The 23,096-nt window shown below is 44.9% G+C and overlaps 1 protein-coding gene across 1 annotated transcript in view; it reads right to left on the bottom strand.

Moving 5' to 3' along the window:
- Nucleotides 1–23,096, bottom strand: part of LOC118691564 (contactin-4) — a 274,696-nt gene that overhangs the window by 62,162 nt on the left and 189,438 nt on the right. Inside the window, 3 exon segments of the mRNA XM_036390793.2 lie at nucleotides 4,238–4,422; nucleotides 5,729–5,831; nucleotides 10,011–10,214. Coding sequence (XP_036246686.1) covers nucleotides 4,238–4,422; nucleotides 5,729–5,831; nucleotides 10,011–10,214 — 492 coding nt within the window.

Here is a 23,096-nt window from a genome sequence, read left to right as displayed (position 1 = left end):
TAATGAAGAGCATAATCTGATTTACATCTGAGGCTATTTTACAGGGTGGCACAAATTGGCTTTTGCCCAAATAAAACCCAGGCCCACTGATGAAAGGAGGGCTCTTTTCTCTGCAAAATTAAGGAGCCTCACAAATTCCTAGTGGGAAGGATTTAATCTGAAAAGGGGCCCAGCCAATTGAATGGGTTTTGCTGAATATCTCAGAAAATGCTGCACAGAACTGTAATTAGTGACAGACAAGTCTGTCTGTCTGCTAATGCAGATGCTGCTGTGCTGACACTTTTGGAAAGCGTTTGAGCTGCAATTTTTTCCTCCTTTCCTTGCCTTGCCAGAGCAGGAGAGGACGGGAGAAGCTGGAGCAACACAGGTGATGCTGAGGCAGCACCTCCCTCTGTGCTGGCTCCAGCTGAGCTGTTTTGGAGCTTGGATATTTCCCAGTGTGGATCTGACTGGAAAGCCAGGGCAAAATCCCATATTTTGTGTCCAAATCCCAGCAAACAAATGTTCTCAGTGGGGTTGCAGCTCCTCAGCCCTCCCCTGGGCTGTCACTCCCAGCCTCACGTTCACATCACCTCAACCAGAAGCTATTTTTGGTATTTTCTGTTATTCAGGTGCAATATTTTGTTGGGCATGGGGATCTCAAGATGTTGCATTGAGTCAACACAGGAAGCAGAGCCCAGGGAGCTCAAACCCAGGGATGAGCAGCCTTGGGGTCACAAATATCAACAAAAGAAGATCGGGCTGAAACAGCATCTAAACTCACCATGAATTAAACATCAATAATAAATAAGCATCTCCTTGATGCTGGCTTTATGAACAAAAAAGGTAATTTCTTTTTAAATTAGCTGGTTAAGGTAATCTGTTTACTGTACTTCTGCCAGGAAAAAAAAATAATCGTTGGCATTGCTGTTTGCTCAGGATATAAATCTTAGCCCTGCGGAGGGTTAGCAAATGTAAAATTTATGAGCAGCCAGATTAAAAATACAATCAGGTCAATGGGAGTGCATCCCAAAACACCCAGCTGAGGGTGAGGAGGGCCCTGGGAGAAACTGGAGAATCTAAAGAAACTGAGAGAAACTGGGAGAAACTGGAGAAACTGGGAGAAGAGAACCCTGTGTCCACTGGGGACCTCTCCTGCCTCAGCCACAGGATGCAGCTGGCACAGGGAACAAGCTGCCAGGTCAGGAAGGCAACACCAGCACTTAGGGCTGCTAAAAGGTGGAAAAGAAGAGGCTGTGCAGTCTAATTTGATAGTTCAGGATCAGGGAATATTCGGAGTTGGAAGAAACCCACAAGGATCAAGTTGGCCCTGCACGGGACAGCCCCAAGAATCCCAGCGGGAGCCTTTGGCAGGAATTAACCTGAGGCTGGGACACAGGGGGAACAAGAGAGCCAGCAGGGAAATGTGCCACTGAGAGCTCCATCAGTCAGGGAAACAGAAGGGAGCTGTGTAATTGCATTAACAGGACCATGTTTCCATGGGAAGGTCGATCCGTCAAGGGGGACTCAGCCCTGGCAGAAGTGTTTGAGGAGAGCAGTGAAACACAGCCTGGTGCAGGGGCTCAGAGCACAGGAAATGCAGCAAGAATGGATATTGCACGTTTAATTAACCTTTTCTGCTGCAACAAGCCTGCCAAACAACTTCAGTGGCACTGATATGCTAAGGGAGGAGAAAATAAACTCTGATACAAGAGTGAAACACAGCAGAAGTCAACCCTCCCTGAGAACTCCCAGCAGCACACAGGGAAGCTGACAACGCTGGGTTATCTACAGTGAGCAGGCAAATTTGAATTTCTTTTTCTTCTCTTGGCTTATTTTGTGCCATGCACAGAGGCTGCTGACTGGGTTGAAAGGAGTGGAGCTGTTGGAGCCCCGGTGTGACCTGCAGAGCACATCAGGGCAGGTGGGCAGCACCTCAGATAACCCAGAGCACACTGAGCCCCCAGTGCTGTGGGCTGCAAGGACCTTAAATCCCACCCAGTGCCACCCCTGCCATGGCAGGGACACCTCCCACTGTCCCAGGGGCTCCAGCCCCAGTGTCCAGCCTGGCCTTGGGCACTGCCAGGGATGCAGGGGCAGCCCCAGCTGCTCTGGGCACCTGTGCCAGGGCCTGCCCACCCTGATGATAAAAAATTTCTTCCTCAAATCCATTCAAACCTGCACCTTTCTGCACCTCCAGGGCGTTTCCCTCTCCAGGCACCAGCCCTGACCTTCCAAAAGCAGCTTGAAAGCTCTGCCAGCATTGCAGTTGTATTTCAATAATGAAATAACATTTCTCAGCTTTAAAAAAACCCCTAATTATTAAAGAAAATTATGTTATTTTTTCCAACTATTTGTATAAAAGTTTACAGTAAGTTACTTTCCCCTAAAAAATCTTGCTGCCATGCAAAACTCCAGAGCCCAGAGCACAGAATGCAAGTTGTTTTTTTTTTAAGAGACCTATTTTTAGTACTGGCTGCAAAACACAAGTTACCCTAAAAAACCCAACTAGTTCCCTGGAAAATCACCATCCTCAAGACAAGGATGATATTTTAGTGAATTCTCTTTAAAACCTGCAGCAGGGGAGGTGCCTGTCTGCCACCTCTCCTGGGGAATTCCTCCTGTCCCAGGGAGGACATGGATGGAAAGACTTCCCAGCACGACAGACTGACGGCAGGACACTCCTCTTCCCAAAAAAACCTGGAGATTCTCTGCAGAAATGCCACAATGGGGGTGAAAAGCAGCAGGAGCCACAGTGGCAGCTTTTGTGTAGGATCCAGAGCAGTAAATTCATTACAATAATGAGATTAGAACTCGATATATGCTATGGTGGGAGTGTTCCAAAGGCTCCATTTACTGCTTTCCAGAAAGGCAGCTTTGGCTGTGGGTACAGCAAAACTCTACAACTGATGAGTCTTTTAATTTACTCTCCACATGGGGAAAATCAGGAGAAAAACACAGCACAGAAAAAGGAATCTTTAAATCATCTAATTAAAAAATTAAAACCTGTTCAAATCAACTCCGGACTCTTTCCTTAACATGAAAGATTTCACTTTGTTCTTGCTCTTTCACTTCTTTTTAATGTTTTCTCATTTTGTATTTCCCTCAGTTTTAAAAGGAGAAATGTTCATTTGAAATGGAAGCCCCCAAAGTTGTGGCTTTAAATGAAATGTCTTTCAGAAATATTTCCAATTTGAAAACTTCCCTACTTTTTAAAAGAAACTTACATTACCCACCACATTCAATTCAGTTTTGCCATAAGGGTTGGTTCCCAAACTCTTTTTCTGTGACAAAATTATTATAAATCAAAACCCATTCTCCTCATCTCTGGAGCTCAACCCAATCTTCCCTGCTGACAGGAGCTCAGGAACATTTGGGGGAGAAAACTCTGAGTTTTTGTCCATATTTCCTCTGAATAACACGGGATGGGACCAGGGGAGCAACAAAACCAGGATATTTTGGATGCTGTGGAGGTCTCTGCACATCTGTTGGGTGTGGAACCTGCAGCTTCTCCTCTCCAAAACATCTCCAACAGAACCTTGGTACCAAACCCAGCCCCCTGTGTCCCTAAATCCCCTCCCTGCAGCTGCCACTCACCTCTACACAGGTAAAGCCACACTTTGCTTTGTGGGCTGTTCCCAGCAGAAACTTGGGGATGAGCACCAGGATCAGAGGGATGAATGCATCTTCTATTTAACAGAGCAGGCCTAGGAGGCTGAAATTTGGCATTTCCCAGTGCCTGGCTCAAGGGCTGGAATTGCAGTGAGGAAGAGCAGGAGCAGAAAGCCTTTGAGGGGAGAGGGCTCTGCCCTGGCACTGTTAAATCCCAACTCCCCCTGTTCTTCAATCATTGATCCTCTTGAAAGCTGTTCTTAATTGGTTATCAGCAATTACCATTTGTCCACAAAAGCTGGGGCGACCCATACATCACAAATCCCAAGCTGTAACACGAGGATGCTCCCCCAGATTTCCTGCCTTGCCCCCTCCCCAGCCACGAGAAGGAAAAAGAGACTGTTCCAAGCACGTTTCCGTGCCAATGTCCTCCTGGGGACGTGTTTTTGTTCCAGCTGCTCTGATTCTCAATTAACATGCACCATTCAGCCAGGTTTCATTTCGAATCACACCCTTCTCGAGACGTGCCATTGGAAAAGAAAGTCGCTTCAAAAAATATCCCCGCAAAACGACGCCCTCACAAAATATTTGCTGCGGATTGCGCCGACTGCAGGGAAGCAGCCCCGGAAGCGGGCAGCCTGCTCACCATAAAACGTCAGCTGTCCTCGGGCCACGTTCTTGCCCCTGACATTTTCGGCCACGCACTCGTAGAGCCCGGCGTCCTCCTGCTGGAAGTTGGGGATCTCCAGGAGCCCGCTGGAGCGGTGCCTGCGCGCCTTCCGCGGCAGCTGCTTCCCATCCGCCCTCCTCCAGCTGATGGTGGGCACTGGGCTGAGGGAGGGAAAGAAAGGACAGTAACACTGCCAGAGGAAGTGCCATGCTCACAGTGGGGTGTTGGGGATTTTTTGCAGGTTGAGCAGTTTTTGCGAGGCAATGGCCGCGCTCAGCCGATGCACAATAACAACGGACAATGGACACGTTCATAAACAATGGATAATGGGCATATTCAGAAATGGGGTCGGTGTATCCTTGAGAAAGATACAAGAAGAAGAGTTATCAAGACTCAGCAAGTTTGTCAGCGAGTTTGAGAAAGTGAGAAAAAAGAGAGGCAATGGGTGGGCCAGACGACCACAGCAAGGCGGGTGAAAAATCAGAGATCCAATCAGCATTCTATTTCGAACAGCTAGGATTAACCAATCATGAACAGCTAGGATTAGCCAATCATGAACAGCTAGGATTAACCAATCATGAACAGCTAGGATTAACCAGTCATGTATTAGCTAGAGACACGTGGACAGTAAAAACTTATTATAAATATAGCCTTTTTGGAATAATAAATTTGGCTTCATATTGATCATGGCATGATGTCCCATTCCTGATCCTCCACACCCCAGTGAGGGGCCTGGCACAGGGTCCACAGGGGTTTTGTTATGGGTGGGTTACATGGAATATAAGTGTAAATGTGAATTGATAATTGATTTTATGCTAATCTGATACATATATTCTTCCCTGAACCATTAAAGGGTAGGTGGGGCTACACAGTGCAATAGTTTAAATGATTATGGCTGTCACTCACAATTATTCAATCTGCTGTATATTAACAGATTTTATAAACAGGTTTTATTATGGGTGGGTTATGTGGAACACAAATGTAAATGTGTTTATCATGGTATAAGCAGGAGATGTTTTATTATTAAAATGCTGTTTTGACCCAGCTGAATTTGGGGTTCTGCTGTAAAGACACATCCATTTTAAGGTGGGGAGGCCCTGGCAGGGGCTGCCCAGAGGAGCTGTGGCTGCTCTAAAAGTGTCAAATAGACAGGGCTTGGAGCAGCCTGGGCTGATGGAAGGTGTCCCTGCCCACGGCAGGGGTGGCACTGGATGGGATTCAAGGTCCCTTCCAACCCAAACCATCCATTTTGTGATGATTTTCCTGCCAGTCCACACATTTTGGAAATGTTGCCAGTGTTTACTCCAGAACAAGAGTCCCCAAGCCCTGTGGCTGTTTTGAAAACTGGCCACAAGTAACTCCTGCTGAGGGAAGTGGGTCATTAGGAACTGCTGCAAACCCCACAAACCCACCAACGTGAGAAGCTGCAGGAATAATAATTAATAATAATAACGGATCCAAACTTACTTGCCCAAGGCAAAGCACTCCAGTTTCACCGTGGTTCCCTTCGCAGATGGAACAGTTTCTGGGAACTGCACTTCTATTTTGGGCTCATACTCTCCCATCACCCCTGGGAACATAAAGGAGATGCTAAGGCTTGGTTGAATTTCAGCAGTAAATTCACAAGTGTTCCCGTGCTAGCGCAGAGCTGTTCTATACATCATTACTTGCCCAATTAATCCATTCATTTTAAACATGGCTTGTTCCTAACAGCCGTGGAGTGTGGGCTCTTTTCCCATTTACTGCCAGAGGAGAAGCTGAACCAACTCTCCACACCATCTGCCAAAGATTAAAATCTCTTCGTGGCTCTGTTACTTTTTGCTTTTGAATATGCAGGATTTTTGCAGGTAACTTGTGAAATAAGGGGAGCAATAATCAGGGAGGTTCAGCATCTTCTAGAAATGGAACGTGGTACAAACAGCCATTAGGAAAAAAGTTTTAAAATCCCTGGAGTTAACAGAGATATTTCTATTAACTTCCAGGACTTCAATGCACAGAGATCTTCTACTCCTCGGGTAATTTTTTTATTTTTTACTGCCCTAGTAAATCATGGAGCGTGGCAGCCTCTTTATGAAATTGTGTTTAAAAATTTGTGCACATAAAAAGGCCATTATACCCCTGACAAATGGCTCCATTTCCAGCCACTGCACTGTCTTAAACCCAGCACATATAATTCCACCAATAGTGATTATCAGCTAATTGATGATTGCAGTTCCAATCTCAACAGTGCAGCACTTTCTGGACGGTGGCCAAGGCAGGAGAGGAGCTGGGTCAGCCCCGGAGAATCCCAAAAATACAGAAATGAGCCTGCAGTGACACTGGGGCACGTCAGAGCTGCTGAGGTTGGCCTGTGATTGCTGACTGCTCTTGCTTTTCACACTGGATGCAAGAAAATCCTGTTTTTTTCCTTTAGTTTTCCAGTGATGGAGCTGGAAATGCTGAGTGTGAGGCTGACGCCACGTCCACCTCTGCTTGCTGACCTGCTCTCATGCAAGAGCAGATTATGCCATCTTCCAACACAAATGCAAATAAATATTTCCAACTGCAAATAAATGTTCAACAAAGTAGCTGCTGCACAGCCTCAGTTGTCAAAATTGAATGCATTTATTAAAAATATGGATATTCTCCCACATTCCTGCCCTGCCCAGCACATGAAACAGGAAATCTGGGATTCCCTGGTGACATTCCAGCATTTACAAACCATACAAACAAGAATTATGTGGCACGTCACTCATTAGCCCTCTGCATGTTAACACTGCGGCCTCCAAAAGCTCAAAATCCTGTTTTCCCAACTGAGACCTGCCAAATCTTTGCAATCTTGCCTAAATTTCTCCAAAATCTCTGCTGAATATTTGCTGGGTGAGCTTCAATCAAGCCAAGAACTGTGCTGTGGTCTCCAAAGCAGCAGCTGATAGAACTTTTGGAGATCTTTTCCCCCTTCTCTTCACTCGCTTTTTATTTATTCCCATTTCTTTGCCTTGGGCTGGGCCTGGAGAGCTGAAATTCCAGGAGGATAAAACCCCAGTGGGGTGGGAGTGTTTCCCTGGGGCTGTGGGACACCAACTACAGCCACCTGAGCCCTGCAGCCTCTCCCAGCCTCACAGAGAACTCCAACCACTGAAAAATCAAGATTTGCACCTGGAAAAACCACAAGGCTCCTGCTGCAATGACACCCTGCCTATCTCCATACATTTATACAGGGTATGAAGTGAGTCCTGCTGTCTGCTCTTTATAGCAGCAACATCAGAGCAGTTGAGACATCTCCATCCTGAATCCAAGACCATTTCAATGCAGAAAATCCTCATTTTTCCTGCTGTTGCTGGGTGATTGAACATCTGACTTAGCTGTGCAGGTGGCGGGCATGGAGGAGAAATAAAGGACTAAGGCAGAGCCTGGGTTTGTGGCTTGGAGAGCAGTCCCAGTGTCAGGGCACATCAGATGCTCCATGTGATGGCATTTCAGAGGCTTTTGTGTCTTTCTTCCAATTTAAAGCTTAAAAACATTTTTTTTTTTGGGCTGAAAGTCCCAGGAATTCAGGAGGAGGCTGATTTGTCTGAGGATTTGATATGCATTTCCTGACAACACCTGTGAAATGTTGCAGTTTAATTGGCCCATACAGCTGCTGCTGATGGCAATTTTATTCCAGGACTATTTTGGTCCTTTCCCACTGTTACTGTTTCAATCCTGGCATGGCAAATCCCACATTTTAAAGAGAAATAGGGAAGCAGCAGCTCTCAACACCTGGATGGTCCAGCAACAATTCCTTCCCCATCAGTTTAAAGCCATTTCCCCTTGTTCTACCACTGCACTCCCTTGTACCAAGTCCTTCTCCACATCTTCCAATAGGATTTGCAAAAAAAAATCCTATTATTGGAATATTAAAAAAGATTATATCAGCACTGCAATTGTCAGCTTGAGGCAAATTTAACCATTGCACTGTGCCATCCATGCCATGCTCACTGTGGACCCAGAGGGACAGATTTGCTGTGCTGTGTTTATGGGAACACAGAATTCCCTGAAAGGGAGGGCAGATATGGAGCAGAGCTGGAGAAGCAGCACCTCCACCCCTCCCAATCCAGCTGGGACAATTCCTCATCACCAGCAGCATTTCCCACTCCATCCACAGGGATTCTGTCAACCTGACAGGCAGGAGGCTGCAGCAAGGAGCCTGCGTTTTCCAAGCAAGGAATTTTTGTGAAATCCCACAAGGTGACAGTGGATCTTCTTCCAGGAGAAGTTGCTAACATTGCATTTCTATTCCTGGAACAAATGTCCCAACTGTTAGCCTTTAAACAGAGACATTTTAATTAATTTTAATTGAAATTAACATGCAAATGTATTTTTCTTATCTGCTCCAAAATGATGACGATACAGATCAATTGTCTGTATAAATTTAGAAATCCTCTTTTGCTTTCTTCTCCCCCTTTTTGTATTATTCCACAGACCACTAATAATAGCACTAATTCTGCTGGGAAACACGGCTGAGCTAACAGTTACCGAAAAAACAAAGTGCCTTTGTTCACTTTGGGGCTGCATAAAATGAGAAAAACTGCTATGTCCAGACTCTAAAATCTATTTTGTTTCCTGTCTTTGGCCAACTCCCACTGGGTTTTTCTTTTGTAATTACTGCCTGACTCTGAGAGTCACTCTAGCAGTGTGTCTAGCAGACTCTACCTCACTGAAAAACCATGAGAGGGGGAAAAACCCTTCACTCCATGTCCTGGATTGCCAAGCAGATTGTATCTGTTTGCCATCTGTGTGGCAGCTGGCTTCTGTTCAGTGGGCAGCTTTCCTTATCTCTTCCACACCCACCCCTCCCTGCAGGGAGACACCTGCTGATAACAGCTATGGAATGTCCCTGCATGGCTGATAAGAACTACAGCATCCCATTGGGAGATGTGAGCCCAGGGGGAGGAGCCAAGCATTCCTACCTGGATATAATCTGGAGATTCTGGAACACCAGCCAAGCATTCCTACATGGATATAATCTGGGGATTTCAAACATTCCTACCTGGATATAGTCTGATATTTCAAACATTCCTACCTGGATATAATCTGAGATTTCAAACATTCCTACCTGGATATAATCTGAGATTTCAAGCATTCCTACCTGGATATAATCTGAGATTTCAAGCATTCCTACCTGGATATAATCTGAGATTTCAAGCATTCCTACCTGGATATAATCTGAGATTTCAAGCATTCCTACCTGGATATAATCTGGAGGTTCTGGATCACCAGCACAGCTTCTGCACTGGATTTCCCAGAGGAACAGCAGCTGCCTCTTGCCCTGGATCTTCAGAGGCAGAGACTGCACCTTTCTCCAGGATCCCTGCTCCAGCAGAACCAGCCCTGGCACTGCAGGAGGGCTGAGCCACAATTCCAATGGGTCTGCTGCCAACACCCTGACCCACAGGGTGTCAGGCTGGGTTCTGACTCTGTCAGTGTTGGTTTGGTTTACAGTATTGTTTATTTTATCTTTTTATTTTCTTCCCTATTAAAGAGCTGTTATTTGTGCTCCCATATTTTTGCCTGGGAGCCCCTTAATTTAAAATTTATAGCAATTGAGAGGGAGGGGGTTTGCATTTTCCATTTCAGGGGAGGCTCCTGCCTTCCTTAGCAGACACCTGGCTTCCAAAAAACCGAGACACTCCAACAGAAACATTTCAGCCAATTTTTACTTTCTGGGTCAGACACCCAGCCACGAAAATCCAGCAAAGCCCCCCAGGGCAGCTGGGGAGGGTCCTACCATCGTTCCTGAGCACGAGGGGCGTGGGCGGCCCCAGGACCTTGCTGTTGGTCACGGTGTTGGTCACCACGCAGGTGTAGTTGCCCACGTCCGAGGTCTCCACCTTGGCGATGTAGAGGTTCCCGGTCTCCTGCGACACGAAGCGCCGGTTGTCCTGGTGCACAAAGGTGGGGTACTCGTTGAAGATCCAGGCGTAGGTCAGCTCTGCAAGCACAAGGGACACGCTGGGGGCAGGGAAAAATGAGACAGCACAGCCCAAGGAACGAGCCCCATGGCTGCTGATGGCCTGGTGGTTTTTACCTTTTTATCTTCTCAATATTTTCTGATGCTGTTTTGGTTTTTACCATTTTTCTTTTATATATTCTCTGATATATATGTTTGGGCTTTTAATATGCTCTGTTTTGGTTTTTTACCTTTTTTCCTTCATATATTCTCTAATGCCCTTTTGGTTTTTACCTTTTTATCTTCTCTATATTCCCTGATGGGATTTTGGTTTTTACCTTTTTTTCTTTCATATATTCTCGGATGCTGTTTTGGTTTTTATCTTTTTTCCTTTATACATTTGGTCTTTGGTTTGGTTTTTTATATGCTCTGTTTTGGTTTTTACCTTTTTTCTTTTATTTATTTGGTTTTTGGTTTGGTTTTTTATATGCTGTTTTGGTTTTTACCTTTATATCTTTTCTATATTCCCTGATGGCATTTTGGTTTTTACCTTTTTATCTTCTCTTTATTCTCTGATGCTGTTTTGGTTTTTACCTTTTTTTCCTTCATATATTCTCATATATTCTCTATTTTATCTTTTTATCTTCTCTATATTCTCTAATGCTGTTTTGGTTTTTGCCTTTTTACCTCCTCTTTATTCTCTGATGCCATTTTGGTTTTTACCTTTTTTTTCTTTCACACATTCTCTGTATTCTCCACACATATATTTGTAGCTTTTTATCATAGTTTAGCTTCAACATTTTCCTAAGCAGAAAGACAAAAAAAATTCCAGGATCCCTGTGCTGTCCTGGCCATCCTTAGAAACCAAGGCTGAAAATGGCTTTTTGAGACAAATTTTTGTGAACAGAGCCTGGATCTCGTCTGAGGGGGGAGAATTTAGAAGGTACCAGAAGTGGGGGGATTAATTCACTGGGCAGGTGCCTAATTGGGGCGTTCTTGTCAGATATGCTAATTTGCAGAATTTATAAAAATTGTACAGAAATCATGAGCAGGGTGCATCCTCAGCCTTTTCCACCTGCAGAATTTGTGCACTTAAGGATCAAGGTGCCCCTTTTATCACCCTAACTGTGTCTGGCTCATATTTTTAGGACCAGAGAAAAAGGCATCACTCCAAATGCAAATTTCCAGCTGTGAAGCTTCCAATCCCACACACGGACCTGATATTCCTGCTACTCCTTCCACTTCATCCAGAATAAAATGCATTTCACAGGAATCTCACCTTTTTGTTGTGAACACTCCAGCCTGTCCACAGCTTTGCTTTCATCCTCCCTAATTAATTTTTTCCCCCTTAAAGCCAGTTGTGAGGAGGATCTGCCCAGTTGTGTTATCACTCACTGGATGCTTTATTCCTCGGGAATTTCTGAATCAGCAGAAAACTGAACACTAAATTAAGCAGCTGTAATCTTCTCTGTGACTAATTAGACAGGGCTCTGTGTTTTATAAGGCATCTTTGGAAGTTATTTGAGCCATAAAGAAGAAGTGAGAGACGTTGCAGAGGCTGTGAGTGAGGTTAATGCAGTCTAACCCTGTTATATCTGCCTGAGCCAAATGCCCAAACACACTCAAAGAGCCTGAAGTGGATACAAGACTGCTGCAGTTTTCTAAGGGAACACTAATTATACTAAAAATCACATTCTTGTTTTAATACTCTAATGAGTCGTGGCTGTAATTGACCTCAGCTACCATTAGGTACTTTGGAAAATACATTCTGCCCTCACGTCCCACTGTTCCCAGCCAGAAGAGGCTGAATGCAGCCTTTTGGCCTTTATTTATTTATTTGTAACAACAGGACTCGAAAATGCCTGCTTAGACTGTTAGAAGGTATGATAATTCTGTTTATGAGGGAATATCTAATCATCCTATTTACACATGTGCATCTCATTAGAAGGAACCTCATGCTGATGTCAAGAGGATACTCAGAGCAAACAAGGCACCATTTCCCAGCCAGCTTATTATTTTCTGCAAGTAGTTAAGTTTGTTGTTTTTCTTTTTTTTTTTTTTTTTTAAATTTACTCTCGGTGAACAATTATCTTGCTCCTTCAGAAGCAGCCAGCACCATGCAAATAAACATTCCTGCCCTGGGATGCACAGAGGTGTTGAAAGTGGAGTGACTCTTCACACCAAGGTTTCCACCAGAGCCCCCTGAGCTCTGCAATTCACAGAAAGTGGAGATGGTGACCTGAACACAGGAAAACAGCGGGGAGGGAATTTCTGGATCAATCCCTGTCCCTCCCATCCTTCCTCAGGAGGTCTCACAGGTATAATTACACCCCAGAAAGGGCTCCTGCTTTTCTCTGCGAGCCAGTATCACTTAATTGCTAAAAACTTTCTAATTTCCAGGTTAAATATTTTCATTGTAGTCTATGGCTCTGTGCTTGTGGGCTAATGAAGCCTTTGGCTTAAGGAGTTCTCATCTCTTTGCTGGTGAGAGCCACTGAGAGCCCTTGTGCTGGCATTTTCAAGGCTTTCCAGCCCTATAATCATTGCAGGAGCTTTCCCTGGGCTCTGCCTCAGTTAAAAAGTCTGGGATAATTCTGTCACTGGAGCTGAGGGCCAGGCTGGGAGCCCTGGGCAAGCAGGGAACAGGAGGCTGGGCAAGAGGAGCAGGTCTGAGCAAAGAGAGAAACAAATGGGTGAGCTGGGATCCCTCCAGAATGGTGGGAGGAACGGAATGAGCCCCATTTCTAGAGGGCAAAACATTGAAATTCCCCCAAAGCCACCTTCAAACTCTGTTAATTTGGCTGCATAAAAGTGAGGAGCACAGTAAAGGTCTGAAGGTGCAGCTCTGACTTCCTATCAATGCCAGAGAGATCCAGCTGCCCAAATGAGACAGAATTGCATCTTAGGAGCAGTCTGTTATTGCTATATAAATTTAAAGATCTTTAAAATAGATTGCAATACAATATTTAAGGGTTGGAGGCCCTGGTTAAGCAGGGCACAGGAGGCTGGGCAAGAGGAGGAGATCTGATCCTGACGGGAGGAAATGATGAGCTGGGATCCCTCCAAAAGGAGAAACCCAGTGCAGAAGGGACTAAAGGAGACCCATTTCTAGAGGGCAAAACATTCAAATCCCCCCCAAAATCACCTTCAAACTCTGTTAATTTGGAACACAGTAAAGATCTGAAGGTGCAGCTCTGCCTTCCTATCCATGCCAGAGAGATCCAGCTGCCCAAACGACACAGAGCTGGACATTAGGAGCTGTCCATTATTGCAATGCAACATTTAAAATTGGCTTTTTCTTTCTCTCTCCCTGTCTCAAACCCCATGGGGCTGATGGAACATGGAGCCCAGGGAGCAGCACAGACTGGAGCATGTCTCAGTGCTCCTGCTTGTGCAGCACCATGTAAATAAACACTCCCTCCCAGTGCCTTTGATTTCCTGAGAGATCCTGGTGCAATATTTATGGCTCCTCCTTTTGATAAGGTCTGCCTCTCTAATTGCTCTGGAAGTGACAGGCAGCTCACATCCCACAGGCAATTTGTACCTCCTGAGCAAACAGACACCGCTTCAGACACAGCCTGGGCTGGCTCCTGCTGATGGGAAGGTTTCCCAAAGTCACCAGCACGGAGCCTTGGAGCACAAGGAACCAGCAGCAAGAGGCAATCCATGGTTCTCTACTCACACATGAGCCTCTGATTCCTTGAGGAATTCATGACAAACTTCTCCTGGGGCCCTTTTCATGTGATTTTTGCCTATTTTCCCATGTTTTTCATTTCCCCTTTAAAGCAGACCTGTCATTAATCTCCATAACCTACAGTTTACAAATTGTGTGTAATTTCCACAGTGCTGGAATTTGTTACCTTCAACTCACTTCTCCTGTCTAGAGTGTCAGGATACATTACAGCCATAAGAGAGAGTTTTGACTGCTGGGACCTGCCATTTGCCTTTCCTAACCCTCTCACCAACCTCTCAAATCTTTCCCCACACTTCACACTTTGTTTTCATGCAAAGTATTTTCTGTAATGCTTACGTCTCTGCTTCTGGGTTATGTTCTCTACTTTCCTCCCCCAGATCCTTTTTGCTGGCGGTACCTGTTTCTGAGTTCTTTCAACCTTGCTTTACTTAAATTTAGTTTTGGAGTTTTGGTTCAACTTCAGCTGTCCATTTACACTCGAGCAGTTTATAGCTAGAGTGTATTTCTGGTTTTAGTAAAGATCTCTCAAACATTACCCAATTTCTGACCTGTATTTGCTGTTTTTAAAGGAGAAACTCCATGAGCTGCAATCCCAGAGCAGCTGCCATCCCCTGCACACACCCAGTTCATGTTGTAACCTTATTTTTCTTCATTTCCATTATCTGCTCTATAATGAAAGCTGCACAGAAATTCTGAGTAATTATTAACTTAGGCCTGTGCTTTGCCAAAATAACATTTTTCTGCTTGCCCCTCCTGGGATGTGCACATATTTTGCTTCTGCCTTTAAGGAGAAGAAACTCTTCTTGATTTTTTAAATTTTTTTTTTTAAAGTCTCTTCCATAAAGTCAGGGCTGCCACTTAAAAAGGTCTCTGTGGCTATTATGGGAAAAGCTATTAAAATACCAAGATTATGGCAGCCATAAAGCTGAGGAGAAGGATGAAATTTTGGGATCAGCATTAGCCAAAAAATGGGGGTCATTTATCATTTTTAATAAGAACAGTGTGGGTACAATACACTATTATTTTTATAGGCTTTGCTGAAAGTGACAGAGATTAATCCAATCTTCAGTGATTGCTGTAATTCCTACCTTATCACCCACTCTGTCACTCTCAAGCTGGACAGGTGGGAACTGATTTTCAGTGGAAAACAGAAAGTTTTCTGTCAGTCACGATGCACAAAAATGATGTTTTGTTACACATGGCAGAAGAAAAACATGAAATTAAGGAGATTATGAAATCCTCCCTTTCAACTAGCCCAAACTACCCAAACTATGACTGAAACATTAATTAATTTTGAGACATCTTGAAAGGAGAGGTGAGGCTCATCCCTTGCCATAAACAATTTAAATCCAGATGGAGAGAACACAGCTCGGAGTGTTTGGTTGACACTTCCCTTGATCATTCACTTCTGTAAAATTGAGGCTGGTTTTTAATTTTTTTTTCAAAATTCAACTTTTTTTTTTTTTTTTCCAGAATGCACTTCTGTAAATTTATGGCTGTTTTTAATTTTTTTTTTTAAATTCATTTATTTTGTGCAGGATGGGAAGTGCTGAAGTTTTCCAGTCTGTTTTACTCCCTGCCATTCCCAGACAGGGCCAACAGCGAATTTTTTCCTGGAGGGAGCTGTTCCCTCAACCATTGCACTGCAGGTCATGGTCAGGAGGATCCTGCACTTTGCTTTTAGGTGATTTAGGAACTGACAAATTCCTTGGCTCTGGGTGTGTTCCTGTGCCAAACATCCCCACCCTGCTCTTGTTTTTAGCATATCCAAATGCTTTAATATCACTTTGTTGTACAGCCCCCAGCCATACCCTCTGCTGTTGTATAAACTTCATAGAAAACTGATTTTTGGTGGGTAATTTGCAGACTGCTGGGTTTTTTTTTTTTGCTCTGATTGCTTCCATTCCTTGGTGTTCAAACTGCTCATAAGTGAAGGTTACAGCAAATTTGGGCAAAGCTGAAGCTGAACTGATTATCTGATGAGTGTCCTGTGAACCTGAGCTGTATTCTCAATTTGCTTATTAAAATCTGCCAACTGCTTGTAGGGGACGCTCATAATTCAAATTCCATAACGGCGAATTTCATAATTGCAAAGTTCATAATTGCAAATTTCGCTGTGATTTGATTGAGCAATCAGCACCCATAGCCCTGTGAATCACAAAATGTGAGCAGGAGAGAAGGCTCCAAGTGCCTGCAGCCCCTGGCACAGCACCCTGGGGAAAGGAAAAAGGGAATTATCCAGGAAAGGCAAACCCCTGGCACAACTCTCTGCAATTCCTGGAGTTTTAACCATTTTTCTCTTTCACAGTTTTATTTTAATGTTAAAGCTACATAAATTATGCACTGCCTTTTTTTTTAATTTTTTTTTTTTTTTTTGGTGAGGTTACAGACAGTTCCATTGCCCTGCCTGCACCACTGGATCAATTTTTTATCTTCCAGTCTTAAATAATTGCAGAACAATTTAAGGAAATCAGCCTGGACAAAAGTATCACCTGGTAATTCTCCCTTTGGGTCTGAGCTCTGCTGCCCAGCTACAGCACAGCTCTGGGCCTCCAGTGCAGGTTTTAATAAAAAGAATGATAAATAATGAACAAGATTAATCTCAAGTTAATAAAACACGTTTGGATGAACCCTCAGCTATGCCAAATCTGAGGACACAATTACTCAGCAGCCAGGCAACAGAGAAACGTGCTGCCAGAAGTTTATAAGAACAAGAAAAATGCACAAAATTACCCAATTTCTGTGTTAGATCCATTCCCACAGCAATTTTCAGTGCTGTGTTTGCCTCCCAGCCCTTCGACTGCCCAGCTCTGGGTAATTAAAAGGGCAAGAGGTGTTCATTACCTGAAGCCTAATCAATATCCCTGTATCTGGTGCATCTCCAGCCTGTGATGTCAAAGGCAGTGAAATATTTGGGTGCACACAGCTGGCCTGGCTTATCTCTCCCAGGCAGCTGGGGATGGCTGTGAGCACCAACCACGACTGCACTGAGCCAGCCTGAACCCAAAGGGAGGAAAATCAGCACAAATCTTTATCTGTGCTGAATAGAAAACATCACAAGATGAGGTCCAGCACTGGGGAATCTGCTCCAGTGAAATACCAGAATTATTCCAACAGCATCTGGGGGCACAGCCACCCTCCCATCGAGGCAGCCTGGCTGCTCTGGGGAGAAACCTGATGGGTTTTGTCTGAAACCCCATTTGTCTGAAAAGCTTTTCAAACTTGTCCTACAGACATTTCCAGCCAGGCTTGCCTGGGAGGAAAAGCCACCCACCAAGCCAAGCTGTGTTTGTCACCCTGATTCCTGCTGGGGCAGCTCTGGTGCTCACTGGGAATGGGGAACCAGGATTTGATGCCACTCCCAAGCCCTTCTCATTTAAACTGAAGTTTCTGGAGTCAGGCTCACCCCAGCAGGGATCAGCTGAGTGATTCTCTGTAAGTTCATTTCAATGGGAAATTCTGGTCATAAAGAAAGGAATAATGGCTTGATAAGGTCCAGAGAGTGGCATCAACATCTTTGCAAAGAAACACTCATTTCACCTGACAGCCAGAGATAAAGCACCCCTGTGCCACATGGAAACAGGGGAGATCAGCCAGAGAAAAGGATGAAAAGGAGCCTGGGCTGAAGCTGCTAATTTCTTATAAACAGCCACCAAAGGAGAATAAAAGCACGGGAAGCTGGGCACGTGCACAAGGGGTGCCTACACTGAACTGAGCTTCTGCTCTGGGTTTGTGCTGTGAGAGATTCAGGCACTGCTGATATTCTGCAGGCTTGTGTTGCATAAGCTGCTCCCCACATCACCTGGAGGAATGACTCACAGATTTAATCCATCAGTTGGTTTTCTGGTTAAAGTCACAGAGAGTTAGCCTAAAAATCCTTTTTGTGTGTGCACTAGCTCCAGAAAAGCTAAAGGTCCCTGGGCTTGTTTTAAAACATATTTCAATGTGACCTAGCTAATCCTTTAATACCAGCTTTCACTACCTTTGATCTGTAGTTGTAAGAGATTAGATCAAACCTCTAAAAAAAAAAACCAACTAGTTGGTTGCAGAGGAATTTTCTTACTGCAATGAATTAAAATTATGACCCACTCCAAGGCTGAAATATCTGCCCAAACAGCCTGAGGGGGCACGGCCTGTAGGGCACTTGCCTGTAGCACTCAGGAAAAAACCATTCTCTTCCTTTATTTGATAGATAATCAGTGTTTAGTGTCATAATAAAGTGATATCTTTGATATCTACCAGCTGAAAGCATCATCCTGGTTGCACATTTGTTATATTTAAACACATCATGGTTGTGTTTTTAGGTGCAACCACGTGCATGAGGTGACAGAAAATGCCCAAAGCAATACCCCCACTGCTTCTTCAACAACAAAACATCAGCCCCACAGGAATGTTGACTTGAACAAAGCAAAATGTGCACCCAGGGGTGTGGAACCCCAAATCTGACACACCAGTGCTGTGTTTGTGCCGCTGGGCACATCCTGCAGCCCTGGCTGCCTCTGAGGGCTTTGCAGAGCTGGATGTGGAGGGAAAGAGTTGGCAGAGCCTGGGAGCAGCACTCTGATCTCTAATTTAGTTCATAAAGACATCACAAGATGTTACAGCTCCCAATAAATGCTATTGACTGGGTTCTGTCAGACACATTTCACTCATCTTCAGCCAAACCCTGCCAGCCCTACCCCCTCTCAATGCCATTTCAATCTTCATTTAGTGCTGACTGCAGCCAAACAGGGAATAAACCACACCACTGGCTCGCAGATGATTTCTTTTTAAAGATGTCACGAGCTGTCACTGATAAATAAAAAATCCATTAACGCCGTGTTCCTCATTATTTCCCTGTTTCCAAGGTCTTTGGTGGAGGGCTGAGCCTCTCCTCTTCCAGTTACAGACCCCAGTCCTCTCCTGTGTCTTTGCCACCCACCTGGGGCACAAAAATGGGAATTCTGGGGGTGACAAGTGACGCGTGCCAGCTGAAGATCTGCCTCTCTTCTTGACCCAGCCTCTCTTTTGTGCACCTCAAAATTCATCCCAGCTGAAATGAGGCAGAGCCCACTCACCGCCTCAGGTGCTTAAATGATTGTAAATCTGTGATGAGCTTGGCATTTGTGCTGTGAGAAATATTTGTAATTTCATAAATCTCTCAATTAAGAGAGCTCTGTGTGTTCCCTGTGCTGTCAGAAATATCAAGCCAAAGCACTCCCAAATTAGAGGAGAATTTATCCTTATCCTTCATCCTCAAATATGTTGATAAACTTGTGCACAAACTGAATCAGCAGTTTTACAGAAAGGATTATGTCAGATTAATTTTAATCTAATCCATTTCTATCTCCTGAGAAGGCTTTTTACTTCTTGCTTTTAATAATTTAAACGGTGACTGTGGCAGAGCATAAAAAATAAATGATGGGAGATGCACTTTAAATGGAAGTTACCATTCTCAATCACTTTTTATTTAAATGAGAGTTTCATATGCCTGATTTTAAGTTTAATGAACCCCATTTTTGCTGAACTGTAATAATCTCCATCACATGGAGCCAGACACAGATGAATTACAGAGACCCAGGGTGTGACCCACCTACTCCCTGTGATGGAAGGAGACACCTGGAGGGAAATTTGGGCTGAATTTTGAGGGGAGTTTTTGGCAGAAATGCTGCCAGGCTGCTCAGATGCAGCTTTCAGGAGCAGGAGACAAACTGCAGGAACTGGAAGCTTTGGGAAGTTGTTTTCTGGATCTTGGCCTGAGATCAATCAATCACTCAGAGGCTTTTTGAGCTCAGCTGTTCCTGCTCTGGAAAACACTTTTAGGGTGCTGACGCTTCAGACATGGGAATTTTCCTGCTTTGGGGGACATGGGAGTGGCAGTCACTATCAAAGGGATGATCTGGTGACAGGTTCAGGCATTTTTCTGCATCCTCTGCCCTCCTCATGGTCTCCTCCAGCTCCCACACATCTCCAGCACTCATCCTGCATCCCCCTCCTGGGAATTCCTGCCGGAATTTCACTGTTCCCATTCCAGGGAAGTCAGCTGTGAGCTGTGGAGCCCCAGCTCATGGGAACACCACCCTGCTGGGGCATTTTCCTGTTTGTCTGGGAACTGAGCCTCCCCTCTGTCCCTCCCTGCATCCTCCAAGCAGAATTACCCACGGAAAACAAGGTTTAACACCTGCCCCACAACCCAGGCAGGCTTGCGGCCCCTCCTGATGCTCCAACACCAACCCAACACCACAGTCAAATCCATCAGATCCATCACTGACCATCCCTAATGGGAAAATATTTCCCTGCCTCCTTTTTTCTTTGTTTTTCCCAGCCCCAAGGGAGAGTTTACCTGCTCAGATTTTCCCTCCAGCCTTGGGAGTGATCCATGACAGGCTGCTCAGCAGCCCTGCAGCCTCCTGACAAATAGCTGAGCCAACTTCCAACCAGCTTAGCAGATTTTTTGCTTGGTTTCCTGGAGAAATGGAACTTTTACAGCCACGGTGCCCACCCATGTGTGCGAGGCTCCTCTCTAAATTAGCTTCCCACTAATTGGAACCAAATCTGACCAAGCAGCAAAGGCTTCCAAAGACATTAAGACAGCAGAGAAAGAGGAGAAACTATCAATCCTTTAATAAGGAGTAACAGGGGTAGCTCAGCCCTTTGACATCCTGCCTGGCAAGGGGGAACTGGGAGTAGAGATTCTGTAAAATTCACATTTCTCAAAAGCTCTGGGCATCCCACACTGAAAGAAACAGGAAAATAAAGGCTGAATGTTAAGGTTGCTCTAGTGGAGTGAGGACATGAAATGCTGCCATGCTCCATTTGCTGATCATGGTATAAAAATGCCTGATAATTGCCTTTTTCTCCTGCACTCCTCTGATTTTTCCCAGGTTTGCTGCCTTTCCTCCTTGCACTGCATGGTGGGGGCTGCACAAACATGAGACATGATTTGTGGGATGGATTATTTACAGGACAAACCCCCCAAAACCATTCATCCCCCTAGAGGCCATCAGCCACCCCAACAGCCCAAAGATCCTCACTGTTCCCAGCCCATGAAGTGTCCATCACCCCTTTAAAACATGAAAATAAAAGGAGAGAAAAAGCAAGAGGACAATGAGCACCCACTAACGATTCCTGTGCCCAGGAGTGGTTTTAGCAGCACTGGAATCTGTGAAATGCTTTCTGCAAACGCCTTTGGTGTCCACACTTCACTCCTGCCCGTGCTGCATGAAAGGCTGGGATTGAGATGGGATCAGAATTGCCATCTCCTCTGTCAAATGCTAAAATTTAGTTAGTTCTACTTGATTAAGCTGTGCAACAGAACTAAAAGTTTTCCTGGATGCTGGCAGGGAAAGAAAGGCAGGAGAGAATGAGAAAACCTGAATGCATCCAATCTGTGAAAAGGTGTGGGAATAATTCTCTGTCAACAGCTCAGCTCACAGACACAGATGTGTTCCCATCCATGGCTGAGTTTCCATCAGGAGTGATGGCATCAGATAGGAAAGAATTATGGGAACAACTGAGCTTTAATGGATCTCCTCCTCTTCAGGAAAATGGAATTTTCCAAGTGCATTGAGAACATGGGCACTGCAGAGACAGAAATCTGATTTTCCTTGAAGTCCTGCCTTTGTTCACTCAAGGGGACACAGCTCCCCAGGAAGGTCAGAAAGGAGCAGAGGGACAAAGTGCCTGAGGAACTGAGGCTCAGAGAGAGGAATTATTGGGGGATTCAGTTCCAGGGTCAGCAGGAACTTTTGGGGATGTGTCTGCAGGAGAAGACACATCCTATAGAACACCAGTGAGCTCCCAGCTGAGCACTTTGGTATCTAAAAACGCCATCAGCTGGCTGATTTCCTGCCCAGATTAGTGAGCTGGATTGGGAGTGAGAACAGATGTGCTCCAGCTGTGGTGAGTGGGGGGATGAGCAGAGCCCAGAGCAGGACACACACCAGGGACTGCAGCGAGGACACAGAATCCAAATAACCCAGTAATTGAGAGATCATTTCCAGCAGCCCTCTGTGTGCACTCAGCATTTCTCACTGCACTTGGAGAGCTCCATCTCCACAGGCTTTTCCCACGAGGGCTGCAAGGCAAATGTCATGAGAACATGGTTATAGATCTCTCTAAAGATGAACCACGAGGAACTCGCAGCAAGGGGGGAGAGGAATCCCAAAGACAAGTTCATTTATCTTCCCAGAGAAGGGAGGGGAAGGGTTTCCAGACCTGTTTGTATTGCATGAGGAAGGGTGTGCTACCAGCCTGTCAAGTAGAAAATCCTTTCCAAGACTGTATTTTTTTAGCCTCCGGACTCACAAAGAAATGCCAGGGATGCTGGAAGGAATTTGAAAACTGTGGTTGTTAAAATATTAACTAACCCTGCCCTGACTATCAAATAAATCTAATAAAAGTGGCAGCTAAATGACTCAGCTCCCACGAAGTTAAATGAAAAGAACTATTTGGCACAGAAGAATATTTTATCTTAAAATTTGGGGATAAAGTTAAAAGGACAGTGACCTCCAAATACTTCCCAGGCATATCCCCTTTGGAATACAAGTTAGATTCAGAGCCTGAGAAACACAAGTGAGTGTTTGCTTTGGATTTTGGAGGTTTTTGTTTGTTTGTTTCAATTAAGTTTATCTCAACAAGAAATGAATCTTGCCAAATTTGATTAACAACACCAAAAAATGCAAACAAGGAAACAAGGAAAGGTGTTCCCCCCTGCAGAGCTCCTCAGAAGGAAAACATTTCCACAAAGAGCTTAGCTTGAACACTATTGCACACTTTGAAAAGGTTTATGGCTTCTAAATGCCTTAAAAATGCAACAGAAGAAACAGACAAGAAGAAACAAAGCCATTTTTGGTGATATTTTCCCTGTTTTGGCTCAAAATTCTCCAGATGGTCAAGGAAGGAGACTCTTCCCCTCTGCTCTGCTCTTGTGACAGCTCAAGGGCAGGGTTAGGTGGGATACTGGGATGGAATTGTTCCCTGGGAGGGAGGAATTGTTTCCTGGGAGCAGCCTGGGGCAGTGGGAGGTGTCCCTGCCATGGCACTGGATGGGCCATTCCCACCCAAACCATTCTGTGAGCCAATGCTTGATCTCACAGGGCTCTGAAAATACAAAGCAGGAGAGCTTTGTCTTCTGCTATCCAAATTCCAGAAGTGCCCCTAAGACAGGCTGAGGTACCTAATGAGACTCAACAAAGTCACAGGAACTCTCTGATGCCCTTCCAGTGCCCAAACCCATTTCTGTGACTCCA

This window comes from Molothrus ater, chromosome 11 (assembly GCF_012460135.2).
Source record: "Molothrus ater isolate BHLD 08-10-18 breed brown headed cowbird chromosome 11, BPBGC_Mater_1.1, whole genome shotgun sequence".
Taxonomy (NCBI): domain Eukaryota; kingdom Metazoa; phylum Chordata; class Aves; order Passeriformes; family Icteridae; genus Molothrus; species Molothrus ater.
Note: the sequence above shows the minus strand (reverse complement) of the source record. Positions and strands in the feature narration are given on the sequence as shown.